Source organism: Mastigoproctus giganteus, chromosome 6, assembly GCF_048544385.1.
Source record: "Mastigoproctus giganteus isolate SK-2022 chromosome 6, ASM4854438v1, whole genome shotgun sequence".
Classification (NCBI taxonomy): Eukaryota; Metazoa; Arthropoda; class Arachnida; order Uropygi; family Thelyphonidae; genus Mastigoproctus; species Mastigoproctus giganteus.
Window position 1 is genome coordinate 110790378 of NC_143580.1, and position 15705 is coordinate 110806082.

At 37.9% G+C, this 15705-nt stretch overlaps 1 protein-coding gene across 1 annotated transcript in view; it reads left to right on the plus strand.

The window, feature by feature from the left end:
• The first annotated feature begins 15248 nt into the window (after positions 1 to 15248).
• The window catches only part of LOC150084509 (acetylcholine receptor subunit alpha-like), a 483889-nt gene continuing 483432 nt past the window's right edge, over positions 15249 to 15705 (plus strand). The window contains exon 1 of the mRNA XM_090375255.1: positions 15249 to 15462. Within this exon, the coding sequence (XP_090231381.1) occupies positions 15393 to 15462 (70 nt within the window). The 5' untranslated portion in view covers positions 15249 to 15392. The remainder of the gene's footprint in view (positions 15463 to 15705) is intronic.

Below are 15705 nucleotides of genomic sequence, written 5' to 3' on the forward strand. Positions count from 1 at the left end.
TATTTTAACGCTTTTATGTTATTTTATTTTATATTTGTTTTAGTATTTTATGTCGCTATTATTTTAATAAATTTATTTTAAATTTATTTTAAATTTATGTTAATTCAGTTTGCCGGTCGTCGCTAGAAAGTTTTGCGATATGCAACCCGAAGCTGAAGGCCTGTTTTCCAAAAGAACACTAATATTATAATAATGAAATACTCGTAAAAAACATATGGGTTGTTACATCTTGGCACTTTCGAAAATTTTAATTCCTTATTTTCATTTCAGAAACTACATCTTGAATTTTCAGTTTTTGAGAACCAATGGAATGGAAGAGACGGCGATATAATATCACCTACAAACAATTTTGATCTGGAAATTTGAAGAGTTTTTCATGTGGAAATATGTAACGATTATGGTTAACGTAAAAAAAAAAAAAAAAAAAAAAATCGTGATCGGGTCATCCAAAAATGAGAATTTTCACAGCTGTTGCGACCATAACTCTGGACGTACTTCATATCGCCTTTGGACCAAAATCGAACGTCGGTTGGATGATGTATAGCTATAAATAGTGTGCTCATTGAATTGTATCGAATATTATGCATCAGTTGTCTTAAGCCACTGACATTACACAATACACCCCATTATTGTGTGTTTCTAATTTGCCAAATATTAAATTTCAAAAGATCGGAATTCTCTTTCATTAAAACTGTGCGAAAGAAATAAGATAGCATCGAGACCTATTAAAAACAAAATAATCGATTAATTTTAAAATCGGGATGAAAATCCTGAAGATATCAGAACGAGAGTAAGATATGTCTTAAACAAATAACTACGTTATTCCAACAGTGGTGGTTGTTGTTGTTGGAGGTGGTGGTGGTGGTTCTACGGCGCAACGACAGGTAAAGTACATTATGCGCTACCCCACAGTGGTCTGTTTCCTTTTTTCCTATTTACCTGCAAAAGCTAATTTTATTAATCAAAATTTAAACTCCAAATAATTTAATTAGTGTAGTTTGTAGTTAATAAGCTTCAGACCATACACTGCGCTGCCACTTTATTAGGTACACCCCTGCTGTGCAGACAAATGGTTTGTCCCACAACGTTGCAAATCACATGACCACAGTTGTGGATATAAATGCAGCAGAACAACCTTTCTAGTATAAGTTAAGTGTACAAACCGTAGCAAGAATGGGGAAAAGGAGTGATCTAACGGACTTCGAACGTGGCATGGTAGTAGGTGCAAGACGTGCCGGACAAAACATCTCTGAAACGGCAGTTCTCCGGAACTTTTCACGCACCACAGTTTCAAGGGTGTATCGAGAATGGTGCAACGAACAGAAAACATCCTCTCAACGGCACTCCTCTGGAAGAAAATCGCTTGCTCATGAGAGAGGTCAGAGGAGGCGGGCTAGAATTGTGCAAGCAAACAGACGGGCTACGATGTCGCACATCACGTCCGAATACAACCTTGGTGCGCAGAACAAAATATCGCAACGGATCACTAGTCGCATTTTGTCGCCAATGGACTACAACAGCCGACGGCCACATCGCATACCTTTGTTATGAATGAACAACAAGAGAGCACGCCTCCTGTGGGCACACAACACCAGCACTGGACTATCAAGGATTGGAAAGCAGTTGCTTGGTCTGACAAGTCGAAGTTCTTGGTGCATCATGTTGATGAAAGGCTCAGAATTTTGGACCAAGTGTACCCATAGATTCACATCTGAATCTATGGGTACCATTGATACACATAGATTCACATCTGAATGCCACAAGGTAGTCACGTCTGAATACCTAAACATCGTTGCTGACCAAGTGCATCTGTTCATGTTGACAGTTTATCCTCAATTAGATGGTTACTTCCAGCAGAATCCACAAAGCCCGAATCACTATGGAATGGTTCCAGGAACATGACAATGACTTTTCTTTGCTGCAGTGGCCTGCTCAGTCAACGGATCTCAATCCTCATGTTTGCATGGTACTCCATTCCTGCACAACGTTTTCAGCATCTTGTTCAGTCCATGCCAAGACGAATTCAGACTGGCTTGAAGGCTAAAGGAGGCTCAACACTCTACTAGGTAGGTGTACCTAATAAAGTGGCAGCACAGTGTATGTATATGTAGTGAAAACGCAGGTTTGCTGCATTTTTTTCCCCCTTCTAAGTACAGTATGAAGCTTTTGTATCACACGTACACAAATGTTAATAAAAAATATGTAGTCACAGAACATAATGAAAAGTAGATCGGAATTAAGTTTCCATGGGAACGATTTGATCATCAATCCATTACTGTTTCGTGTTTAATGAAAATAAATAGAACCGACAGTATGTCTTTATGTCTATAAACTGTTATCTGAAATATCGAATCACACTACACTGGAGCCTCAGAAAGCACGGACTGGTTTCTCTATCGTCGTCTCCAAAACGCGCCATATAAAAATTTCATAAGCTTTTTCTGTAGCAAATAACTACTACGTTATCACATGAAAGATATTCTGCTTCTCTTTAACTTACTTAATTTTCTTTGAGTCTAAAATATTTCTGTACAGAAACGTTTTATTTGGAACTCTCTCCGAAACTCTTTGAATCGTTTTATAAGTTTTTAACATGTAATATAAACTTGCGGCCGGTTTGCCAGAATGAAAAGAGAAAGGGACCACCTGGAAATTTCGCAAGAGAGTTTTAAATCAGCAGCTTCAGAACATCAAGAGGTTTACTTAAATTCTAGTCAATAAAGAACAGAAATTGAGAAGTAATTGCGCGAATGAAAATAAACCTTGGAAAGAAAGAATTTGAGTTGGTTTGTTGGGAGTGAACTCTGAGGTAGTGGAGGTTATGAGGCATAAGCATATTAGGTCTCTAAATCCAAAATTATTGTTTCTTAGTTCAGTTTCCTTGTATATGGGAGCTTTAGCTAAGTTTCTCCAGTTCCTTCCGAATGTAGTTTATATATGTGGGAAGAAAATTCCAGAAATATTGTGTGGTGTAGTGTACGCATGACAAGAAATGTAAAGTAAGATTACAATTACTATTAGAAGCATATGATCTAATGGAGGATGGCAAAAAAGAAAAACAAGATGCGCTGCTGAATTATACTGTTTTGTTGATAAGTACCATTGAGAATCAAGGGTTTGCGAAAAACGCCCATAAAAGTTCATCAAAATGTCTAGTTGATGAGGTCGCTGTGCCGGAATAATGGTTCTTTTTGTAGATCTCATTGTAATTAGCTAGTTAAAACACAAATCGATGTCACAGAATAAACTTTTGGCCAAACAAACTTGAAGGACAATAAGCAGTCATCTGCAGGAACTCACAGACGCCAGACAACTTTTCCAATTTTCAAATGGATTAGACACAATAGTCTAATGATCGCAGAATGAAAACCCCCTTGCGGCATAGTTGGCTTCAATAAACTAACTAGATGCAAATGAAGCTTTCGCTTCAAATATAGGCCTACTGCATTACAACAGATATTACTCTAGGCAGGAAACGCAGTCGTTAAATTTCAGCAAAAAGTATTTGGAAATACAAGGCGCACCCGTATATAATATACCACGAACTTATCCAAGTACGTTCTTGGGGAATCATATATGAGCGTGAAACAGATGTAACTCATAACAGACGGTTACACTGACCACCGCCATCTATTATGAGTCGCATCTGTTTCACGCCATACCGCAATGTCATGAGACGTTTTCTAAATACATAAATCAAGGGATATGGGCGATCACAGTTTGTTTGCAGTCGTGCTACAGGTCTTCCAATATTTGCAGCGTCGTGCTGTCAAGGCAGAATGGACACTGTTCAGCTTACAGTGTCCAGTCTACCAGTCGCTGTAGGCTGAATTGTGCGCGTGGCTGAGAGGCGAAAAGGAATCGAATTCAAATACACACAAAAAAAATAAATATTACGGTTATACTATAGTTCAGTTTGGTGCTTAGCATAATGATAAAATGGTCAATATAGTCTCATCCAGTCAAACAATATTAATTCACCAGTTTTACAATTATCTAAGTATCAGATAAACCAAAAAAGTATATGAGCAGTGAAAGAATTACTAAAAAACAGTCGTATGTTTGCTTGCTTATACTCTAATGCTAGGAGAAGAATAACCAACCATTAACCAACTAGAGTAACCAACCAACCAGTTGGTTGGTTGGTTACTGTAGGGTTTTAGGCCCATCAGCAACTTAGGCCATATTGCGTCGTATATAATATGTCTCTAAACTGCGTGCGTTCGATATGCTGTTTTATGGATGAAAAACCCCAGTTTCCAGGAGTAAAACACCACGCTACTCTCGCCTGAGATAGACTACCGTGTTATGAAAAAGGCCCAGAAAAATTCCTCACGTCACTGACGGGATTCAAACTCAGGTCTTTTCCACCCAGTGTGGGGAGGACGATGATTACATCAAATGTGTTAACCACGATGATGTCCTTCTGATATCAAGGATGCAGGATTTTAATATGAAAATTATAATGTGTACAAAAAGGACACACACGATAGGAGGATGATGAGCAGGAGAGGAGCAGTTATGCATGTGGATACAGGTCAGTGTAAAGCCGAGTCAGTTTCGTGTGACATAAGCCCGAGTAAGATTATTTTATAGACTGTGAAGAGTATAAGTGTGCACCGCAAAAGTGGTCTCAAGAAGTCGTTGCTCTATATATACATCTTATGCATGTTGTTAACACCACCATATAGATGAAATTAAAATATTTTTACAAAGAATATACAAAGAAATCATCAATACAGTCAGCACAAAATTGCAAGCGAATTTTAATCATAACAACCTGTGACAGGTTCTTCTTTATATACAAGTGTAGTTAGAGAAATAGATATTTCTGTAGATGGTGCTAAAAGAACAGAAGTATCACTTTAACACCACATTTATAAACTATTAGGAGTTAAGAGCTAAGCGCTATAAGGTTTAAGTATCATTGTATATTTCTCTACAATTATATATTTTTTTGTATATACAGCGGATTGCATATATTCTTTGATCACTTTTGACTGCTGGATGAAAAGACCAAGTTTCCGGATAGGAAAAATTCATGTCACCCTCGCTGGAGCTCGACTAACTCGGCCACGATCCATCCGCCTCAACCGCCACGTGCAGCCAAAATGCTAGCCGCGAGAGCAAATATATTTGTATCATAAGTTACTTTGTACACCCTAAACTAAACTACACAAATTTCCATTTCTGAACTGTCGTTAATTTAAAATAACTGCCACTCTCATTCTCAAGCGATGGGGATTTCTATAGTACTGACATTTTGTAATTTATAACTTGCAGCGATATCTGGTTCACAAGAACGAAACCTTAGAGCTTATTAGTAGTTCAAATCGATGCGCTGCTGCTGTGAATATACCTTGTAATAATCGACACTTACGTCATTAGACAGAGAACAGAAATGAAAGAAGCCATCATTGGCAATGATGAATGGGGTGTTATTGACAATTGTGGAAGACCTCTGTGATAATTATGTGCTTGTAGACAACGATTATTAGCAATAAAAAAACGTTGACATAAAGACAATCCATCAATCAGCCTAACCGAGTATAGCTATCTCTTTCTCTTAAGAACCTTGGTGATAAGTTACTTTATCAACCATGAGGACTAGTCGGCCATACTTTCTTGGAGAGGACACTGCGCTTATCATACATACCAGAATTTAATTTTACATTCATTTTAACATTTTGAGATTTTTAAGATTCTTTCATACTAAGAAAGAAAATAAAGAAATAATTAGGCCGCCTGAAAACAAGATGAAGAAATATCAATCGGGATTGACCATGGTAACTAATTAACTTAAAACAAAGAAATGTTACCCACGTATCTTCTTTGATCTAGGTACAATTCTTATTATTGATATTTTTAAATGAAAACCTTAAACGTGAACGTTATTAGAATATATAGTAGTGTACATATTACCTTGCATGAGTTGAAGATTGGGAAGACAGAAGATGATAATTCCTGCAGATTGTAATTCTCAGGAAATACGTATGAAGGGAGGTTGTTCCAGAAAACGAAGGTTGAAAGGAATAAACGAGGAAGAAGAAAAGTTGCTTCAGTGAGTTTGAAGTTGGACAGTAAAGGGATGTTGGCTAGTTACGGCGAACGTATTCGCAGTGGTTTGGAAGAGGGAGGGCAAATTGCAGAAGCCAATTCAGAAGAACAGTGCCTATGGAAATACCTAGAGAAAAGATATATAATAAAATGTATAGGAGATAGAGAGTGGAGGAACTTTGTTAGAAATGGGTCATTAATTAATCTAACTCTCTCTTTTGGATGGAGTCTAGAAGTCCGAGAGAGGTTTTAGGGGGAACCGGACCAGATGTGGGAACAATATTCCATGTTATGGCGTATTTGAGATTTGAACCGAGTGACTAGCTGTTTGGAAGAAAAGTAACGCGGACAGCGAAAGAAAGAATCAAGTTTTTTTAGATGCAGAGAGAGCAATATTTGTGATGTGCTTATGCAAAAAGAGATTAAAAGTCAGGATAATTCCTAATAGTGATTAGGAATTATCACATGTCTTGTGATAATTCCTAATTCTCAGGTCTCTAGACAAGATATGTGATCTTGTCTAGAGACCTGCGCGTCGTCCAAAATGAGCATAGGGCAGAAAAGTCCTTTATGGGAGATATAAAACAGGAATTTGTGGTGGATAATTGAGAAATTGAAGCTTTTTGTACGGGGCAAGGTTTCTCAAGCTGCAAGGTGGAATACAATGTGCTGTGATCACCAAATTTTAATTGTTTAATAGATGTGCGGAAATTTGCCTTTGGCCAGAGGGTGATTGTTAAGGGGAACAAATTTCCATCTGTTGTAGTTGAGGTCAACAACTTAAATAAGTTCAAGGCAGAACTAGACAAACGTTTCGAGTGAATGATGGGTGACATGGGAAGGGTTTTTTTTTTTTTTTTTTTTTTTTTTTTGGCTGATACTATGTATCTTGCATCATGTGCCTCTACTCATGTTAATACTAAAACAACGGATAGGTTTCCAGTAAGTGGAAAAAAGATCAAACCAAAACGAATTATACCTGTATGTTCTTGGGGAATCATATAAGAAAGTGAAACAGATGTAACTACACTGGCGTGTAAAACAAGATCCAACACCATCTATAAAGGTTACAACCACAAAATCTTTACTTAAGGTGCTGTTTACTGATGAGAGTATATTCAATCTCAGCAGCGATTCTGGACGTCAGCTAATCTGGCGAGAGGTTGGCACACAGTATCACCCCCCCGGCAAACATCACTGAAAAGGATCAATATGGCGATCGAGGTGTTCTCGTCTGGGAAGGCGTTATCTCGGATGGATGCACACAACTCCAGATACTGGAAGGTGGTACTGTAACCGGTGCACGCTACTCGGAACAGACGCACATGGGGAAGGTAATCCTTCCCCATGTGCGTCTGTTCCGAGGTGCCATTGGCCCCGAGTTCATGTTTATGGATGATAACACCACACCCCATCGCACTGCAGCTGCTGACATGCTTTTGGAAAGGCAGGACATTGTTCATATGGATTGGCCTGCCCGTTCCCATCGATCTAAATCCCATCCAGCACACATGGGACGGTCTGGGGAGACGCCTAGCGGTACGTCCACACACACACACACACACACACACACACACACACACACACACACACACACACACACACACACACACACACACACACACACACCAGAAAATGGCGCTGACAGAGGAATGGATGATGTTATCGCAAGAACTTATCAACAACATTGTTCTAAGTATGGATAGGCGGTGCAAAGCCTGCATCGACATTAGGGGTGGCCATATCTCCTACTGAGGACCACCTCTTCCCTTTGTTCCATCTTTGGCAGTGATGCGTCTGTATCATGACAGCCAGTGCTATGTTGCCATTTTTGAATAAAGTCCCTCTGTACCGTTTTGTTTCCGTTGTTGTGTCGGTGTTGTTTCCTTCATTATTTCTGTACCCCACGAGGTTCCTCTGGTATGCTTTTCCCATATCCAGGCCACTCTTATGAGAAGCTACAAGTGAAAGACTGGTCCTTAAATTTTGCACACCAGTGTATATCCGGAGTGTAAAGAAAATTGAAGAAAACTTGTCGAACGCCAGCATTAGTGGAGAAGTGAGAAGACAGAGGGCCATCTGGCATCACCGCAGAGAGCAGTCATTGAGAAAACTGGATACTCAGTTGCAAAAGACAGTCAATCCGTAAGATGAATGCTTGTTAAGAACATCTTTAAGTCAAACACTATAAAAATCCTTGAAATCTTGAAAGAAAATTCTTGTTTCACCTAAACTTTACCATTGAATTTGTTCATAGATGTGTAACCTAAAGCCCTATATCACCAGTGAATTGGCACTGAATGAATTCATATTGGCGATAATTAATCAGATGATAAGTTTCTAGATAGTTTAGGAGTTGGTGGATACTGGATTTCTTCATAACTTTAGAAAGAGTAGAAATCAGTACAATGGGAATAATTTGATGGGGAGGATTTGTTACCCCTTTTTTAGGAAGTGGCTGGATATGAGAAAATTTCCAAAACCAGTGGAATAATAAAGTGTAAAATGGCAACATAGAACAGTTATAAGATCAAGAGCACATGCTATGAGAACAAGTGGAGAAATACCATCAGGATCTCGAGCTTTCTTAGGCATAAAGATTATTCAAAATTCTTCTGAGATCCTTTTGGCGGAAAACCAAAGGAGGCAGTGTGCAGAATTGACTGGAATGGTAGGAGGTGACTTACCAAGATCAGCAATACAAGGGTTAGAAAAACGTAGGATGCTAGTAAGCCGGCTTTATCTTTAGCTAAAGAGTCTATTGAATCATCAGGTTTTAGTAAGGGTGGGAGTAAAAATGGACAAAAGTTTCGGCCAATAGCTCTGGCAAGAGACCAGAATGCTCGACTACCGTTTGGACAAGAAGCAATTTTTCTAATCTTAGACTGTTCAAAAATCTAGTTTGGACTGATAACTGCTTTACAATTGTTGCGAGCTATTTAGTTTAGGGAGAAAAATGGCATGGAGATTTGTATGCAGGGGAATTACCACGTGCAACATGCTCATCTTGAACAGCCTTAGCACACCAAATGGAAAACTCACGGTAAAGAACGAGATTTTAAAGTGGAATGTGGAATAAAGGATTTCATTCCCAATAATAATTTTACTGACACAATCTGAGCAAACCTTGACATCAGAAGGTTTAAAACAGTAATCAAACCGTGAAAAAGAAGAGTAGAGTATAAATCTCGTAGATCATTCCATTTCACATCCTTGTAATACAAAATAACACAAGACTGATAACAGCCACCAGGAAAGGCTCCATTGGAGAAGAGACGATCATCAAGTTGTGATTTGAGGTGCCTACAGGACCACTAACCTCGACCGTATACTTTGAAAGGTTGTTTGTGTGAGAAAAAGTCAAGTGTGTTCGGTGTGCGGTTCAGATTATCTGATATTCTGGTGGGCAAACTAAAATTCTGTGCAAGATCCTCAATAATTGCAAATGCCACAGCATCCCGACCAGCTGTAGTTGTGAGCATTAAAATCACCAAGGAAAATTACCTCAATGTTAGGAAAGTTGGACTGAAGAAAGGCGAGTTTCAAAGAAAGGAAGGAACTCACAGAGTTCCAAGTAATTAGTGGAATTGGTGTATAAAGGTATCAGCAATATACCCTGATTTTGATATAACGTAGCTTCGACAATGTTTTCTCATACACTGATTCGGATTTCCCTCAAATCATTATCTGGCAGAGTATAGGCAGAGAGATTATACACTAGCTGATCCGGAAGCCTCCCAGTTACCAATAGATCCAGTACAGTGGAATATCTTGTGGCCGGTCTGTGAACACCGTTTTAGACCTGTACGCTCGAAATGTAAGGAATATTGGATCTCCCCAGGACGCATACCATAACCTTAAAAGACGACAATCATACTACATGGTGGAAGAGACGGGGGTAGCCAGAAAAATGTTTCACCACTTGAAACCTCCAAAAAGTAAAGTGTCAGCTATTACCTAGTATTGCCGGGTAACACAGAGTGACGCATTCCTCCAGCTAGGAGACCCTTGCTTATGTTGGTTCACCCTAGGTGGCCACCTCCAGTAAACAATGTGCAGCATTTCAGGAGTTATATAACATATAACATACCTGCCATCATTATAAAACAACCGGACTTCACCGAAATTATGTCCACTTGATTCATAAATGTCACCTGAATATCACTTCCATCAGCGTTTTAGACTCCCAAGTGGCAAGCCCTATCTTGTCATATTTGAGAGATACATATCTTTGAGAAACTTCAAGAATAAGACATATTTAAAAGCCAGTTTTGTGTCCAAGTCGAATATCACATATTTAAAAGGGATACATTATTCAAGAGGGAGAAGTGGGTACTGTCGAACCTGTCGACCTTAGTTCAGTTTTTTTTAGGTCAGTAAAGGGTCTTTTTCGATCTAATGCCTTTGCAAAATACGCAACGCATAATAATCGATTCATTCAGCTTTTGATCAAAAATTTTTAAATCAACTCTTATTGGACTGTTTGAAATAGTTTTGGTAGGAAATAAATGAAACAGAAATGTAAGGTACGGAAACGCGTGTTTAATTCGAAATATAATTCCTCTGCATTTATGTGTAGTTAACAGTCTTACTGAAATCATTTAAATAGTTCTGGAATAGTCTTCATTCGCTCTATCTATGGCGGTGACCTTCATTTCCAAAAAAATAACAGTAGTAAAAGTCCAGAGGTGACCGATCTGGTGAATATGGAGCAGGCGTGGAAACATTGATCTATTTTTCTGTCCCAAATTGCTGTTTGTAGTGGCGAATTATATCATTATGTCCAATCAAGAATGAAGTATATTTTAATACCAATAACTGCGTTTTAAAAATCGTCACGAAAAATAAACTGTCTTTTAATCATAAAACGTTCATCAATCGTTCTTTATTTTCATCATAAAACGTTTATTCACTCAATTAGTGGACGCACTGGGTGCTCCGAAGAGATTCCCATTAAAATAATATCAGGACTTTATGAAACCAGAAAAGGCTGTTTATTGTGAGCTGTTATAAGTCATGAAATGAACTGGCTACGCAAGTACGAAATGGTTCAGCCATTTCAAGTGTTCTTTAAAGTTGCTAGTTGGAATTTTTATATGCAATAGAATAAAGATATCGTTGCTTTTACAGGTATGACTGCTTATAAGTTGGTACAATAAAGTTATGCGTGAAATGCCTGAGGTATTTTTTCACTTTAGAAACTTTTAATGAGTGCAAGATCGATGGCAACTTTAAATCATCAAAAGATGAGACGTTTATTCGGTTTGCAACTTCTTTGTCATACATGACAAGCAACAGTAAATTAGCATCGGAACTCATCGCTAAACAAGATATACATCATATAAACATGAAGAAAAGAAAAAAGCAATTTACTCTTCAACCTTAACTTTTTGAATGCGATTTTTTTTCAGTAAGTTGTGAAGTTTCCAGAATAAAGAGAAGTGTGTTTGGTTGAGATTTAAGATTAGTGCCAAATCTTCAACAGCCATAGCACATATTCTTTCGGATGTTTTCTATTTGCAGAACGAGCAGTGTGCTTCAATAAATTTCTCATGGTCAGGGGTTGAATGAACTGGATTCAGCTGTTATCTTTTCAAACCAGGCCTGAAATACCTATTTATTCACAAAGATAATAGTAACAAGATAAAAGCCCCTCGTGGGTAGCACAGTTGGTGGAATAGCTCCTCACACCGGGTGGGGAAAAAGCCTGAGTTCGAACCCCGTCCATGATGTGAGGATTTTTATTTTACTGTTTGGTTGAGTTGGTTATTCTTAGGGGAGGGCAGCGCGGTTCTTCTCCCGGAGACTCAGGTTTTTCGTCCATCAAGGAAATCGACCATAGAACAAACGCAATTTACAGACAATATATACAAATGCGCAATATAGCCTAAGTCGCTGATTGTAACAACTTAATTTCCAATTTTGTTTTTCGAATAAACGGTACTGGAAGTGAAGACGAAGCAAATTTCTTGTCACATAACAAACTAATAATCCAAGGGACTCTGTATACTAGGTTTACCAAAAAGTATCGAGTGTGATGCTTTGCAAAACTAAATTTACTTATGGAGGTTTGAGCTTAATTTCCTGAGAAGTACGATCCGTTGGTCCTACACTTTTCCCAACGTTTCTGCGATATTTTTAAAAACACACGTGAAAGGATTTCGAACGTTGCTTTTTAGTCATTCTACATTTAGAGTTTCCATATCAGCAAATCCTTCTCCTTTGAAGATTTTCTTTACGTGAGAGTTGGGGAAAAGGTAGTTTGAAGCATATTAGATGAAACAGGAGCTTTAGCAATTGGAAACACCCTGTGCTAGGAAAAAAATTCCTATTTAATCTAAGTGAACTAGCACGTTGTCATAGTGAAGTATCTAAGACTACAATGCCAGGTTTTTTTCTGACCGTTTCCTCGATCTGCACCAAGAAGACTCTTACAATGTCTAAACAGAATTGTAGACTGGTTGTTTTGAACCAAACTAAGAACCTCTGTTGTAGTTTATATCATCTCCGGAAGGTTTATCCACCAATTGCCATTTTCCCTTTTTTTGTGCAAAATTTAATGAATAGACGTTATTCAAATTAAATTCAACGGGAGGTATACAGTTTCATTGTACTACGGTATTACGAGGATGTGCGAAGAGCAGCAGTCCTGCTCTTCGTACAATCCAAAGGATGTTTCGGGAATTTCTTCCAGAAAAAATGTTTCTTAGTTCGTGCTTGCTATTAGATAAATTGAACGGTACGCGATACTTCTTTTGGGCTGGGGAGATTGGTTCGGTTGCTAATTGGGAAGCAATCCTACATGCGGATTACAATTGATTCCATTGTGCAAACTGAAGTATTTCAATTTTATGTTGTGAGCATTCTACAATTGATTTGCCTTGATGAAAAATAAATAAATAAAAAATCATATGATCTTAATCCAGGATGGAGTAACTCTGCTAAAGCTTGAAAAAAAATAAATAATAAATAACGACAGAAATTCTCGTCGAACAACGGGAAGCATTTCTTCATGAGAAAATATTACAGGATAATGTTTTTTTAAACTACGTGTGATATGTAAATCATAATAATAATGATATATTTATTAACTGAAAAAGCATTTGGATTCTAGGAATTATAATATAATTATCTACATTGATATCCACTCATAATCAGTATATAGTTCATTTAAATTAATTTTTCTGGTTAAAATTCAGACTGAAGATTTCAGATATGACAATGTAAAAAGACTACTCCTCCAATCAAAAGCTGTACCGAGGAATCTTCAAAGAGAAATAATAATAATAATAAAATAATAATAATCTATATTTAATTATTTAATAATATATTTAATCTGTATTTAATTACTTAATCTGGTCATACATTATTTAATGTAGTCTCCATCAAGACTACATAGAAAAGATGGTTCTCAGTGCATGGCTTGCAAGCGGGAGGCTCTTCCCCAAGATCAAACGGTTCATGCTCTCCACCGAAGACCAGGTAATCAACACCAGGAATTACAGGAAATACATCGCAGATGTATTTCCTGTAATTCCTGGAGTTTCTCGCATCATTTAGGTAGTTCGAGTCAACACAAGAAGATGGTTAGACTGGAATTGATTAGACTCGAACATTGAAATACGTTTCTTCCCAAAGTGGCAGATGCAGTGAGCCTGACTGAATTTAAAGCGAAATGGTTACGTTCCGAGAATGGGAATAGAATGAATATTCTCTTGTATTTTATTTATTTATTAGTTGTCCAAAAAAAGTCCACTTCCTTGGATCATTTGGTCTTATATTAAATACAACTAAAGGCGAGGTAACAAAAATATTAATACATGATTCCATTTTGTATGTACTTACTAAAATGAAACAACATAAACATAAGAGCTTCTTCTTTCTGTTTGGTCATATCATTATCATCCCCTCGATTACATATTTAAATGATTAGACCTATTAACGTGGAGATTAATTGCATGCTCGGTTCTGGAAAGCGTAATTATTTAGAAACTTTTGCATAACAGATTTTTTAAAATAAATTGAAAATAGATGCACTTTGCGAAGAAATTGATTTCCGGATGATTGTTATTTTATTGTTATTTCAGGGTATTAGTAATTTCTCATCACCCTCGTGATGAGAAATTACTAAGCTATGTTAATGAAGCTATTTTGAATGGTCATCCATCACTAGCAGAAAACAAAGTCAGTTCACCAACTTTAAATTAACTAAAAACACTGGATTCAGAAAATGTTCTAAATTATAATTTACATTAAATGCGAGGAAAATTTTTCGTATAGAGTTTGGTTCTTTTGAAAAAACGTGTTTCCATTAAAAAATCTGCCTTTGTTAAATATAACTGCAGTTATTCTACGTTTAATCTGTTACACTGGTCTTTATGAATATCTTTCTATGATGAAAATATTTATGCAGAAGACAATGGTTATGTCCATTTTACGATATTACTTTATTATTATTTACGATTTTAATAATTTTTTCAGAATATTAGTTGATTTACCTAATCTGTCAATGTTGGAAAGCATTAGTACTGTGAAAAAAATTCCTCGTTAAGATTATAAAGAGCGAATTACTTTTAATTTTAACTCCATTTTGATGTCTATTGAAAGTTAAAACAATAATTAAAACTGAACAATTGAAAATCGCAGTTTTGTATCTGCGAACAAACTGAATCAGCTGCTGTGAAAACTGAAGTTATTTAGTTTGAATCAACAAGTCGTCGACTCCACACGAGCATCGGCGTGTCATATAACGTGACAACCGCTAGGTCGAACTGCATTCTGTCTCTCTCGCTTCGCCTCCTACGCAACCTGGACAACCCACTCGACTTCGGAGTGGCTATTCCAGAACTATTGTGGAAGGGATCCTCTCGGTTACGGAAGGGATCTTCTCGGTTGCGGATACTTTTCCGCTGCTGCTAATGGCACGGTTGTCTTCGTATTCCGAGTGAAGGAGCGCACGAGGGGATGTCTCTAACGATGTCGTCTTGCCGCTCCATCCCAGCTGTTTCAATTCCCAAATAGACCGCAACGGCGCCCTCTAGCGAGCGTTACTGCCTACTTGCCACTCACCAGTGGCTTACTCCTGAGAACGCGTAGCGCCCGCGGTTTGCCGTGACTCTCATTTTTCGAGAGCTGTAGTGGCCAGCAGCAAAAGTGGTTCCCTCTCGCACGCTGCTGGGGTTGAAGTCGGAAGCAACTCGCTAACCGGGGGTTTACAATGTTCAGCAGCTGTCGGCAGCGCTGGACGCTTCTGATGGTTAAAGTCTGCTCCGTTCGTTGAATACCGTCGGATATCTTGGTGGTGGTGCGGGTAATAACCGCACGTGAGAAGCATTATGGTGTATTGGAAGAAACGTGGATATAGCGGACTTCTGCGCACCTGTCTGTATATCGTGCTCATCTCCGGTGAGTATTTTTTCCCCCTTTTTCTTATTTAATGAGAAGCTGATCAGTATAAATATTCCCAATATTCTTTACATGGCAAAATAGACCAGAAACTACCCCGAATGGAGAGTAAAACAATTCCAAATACAGAAAACAACAACAGTTCCATTAGCGATTTGGACAAATAAGCGGGTGAACTCTTTGACACTCAGTCTTTATTGAAAATTGTAGCTAACGCAACCGGCTAACTGATAAATGATGCCG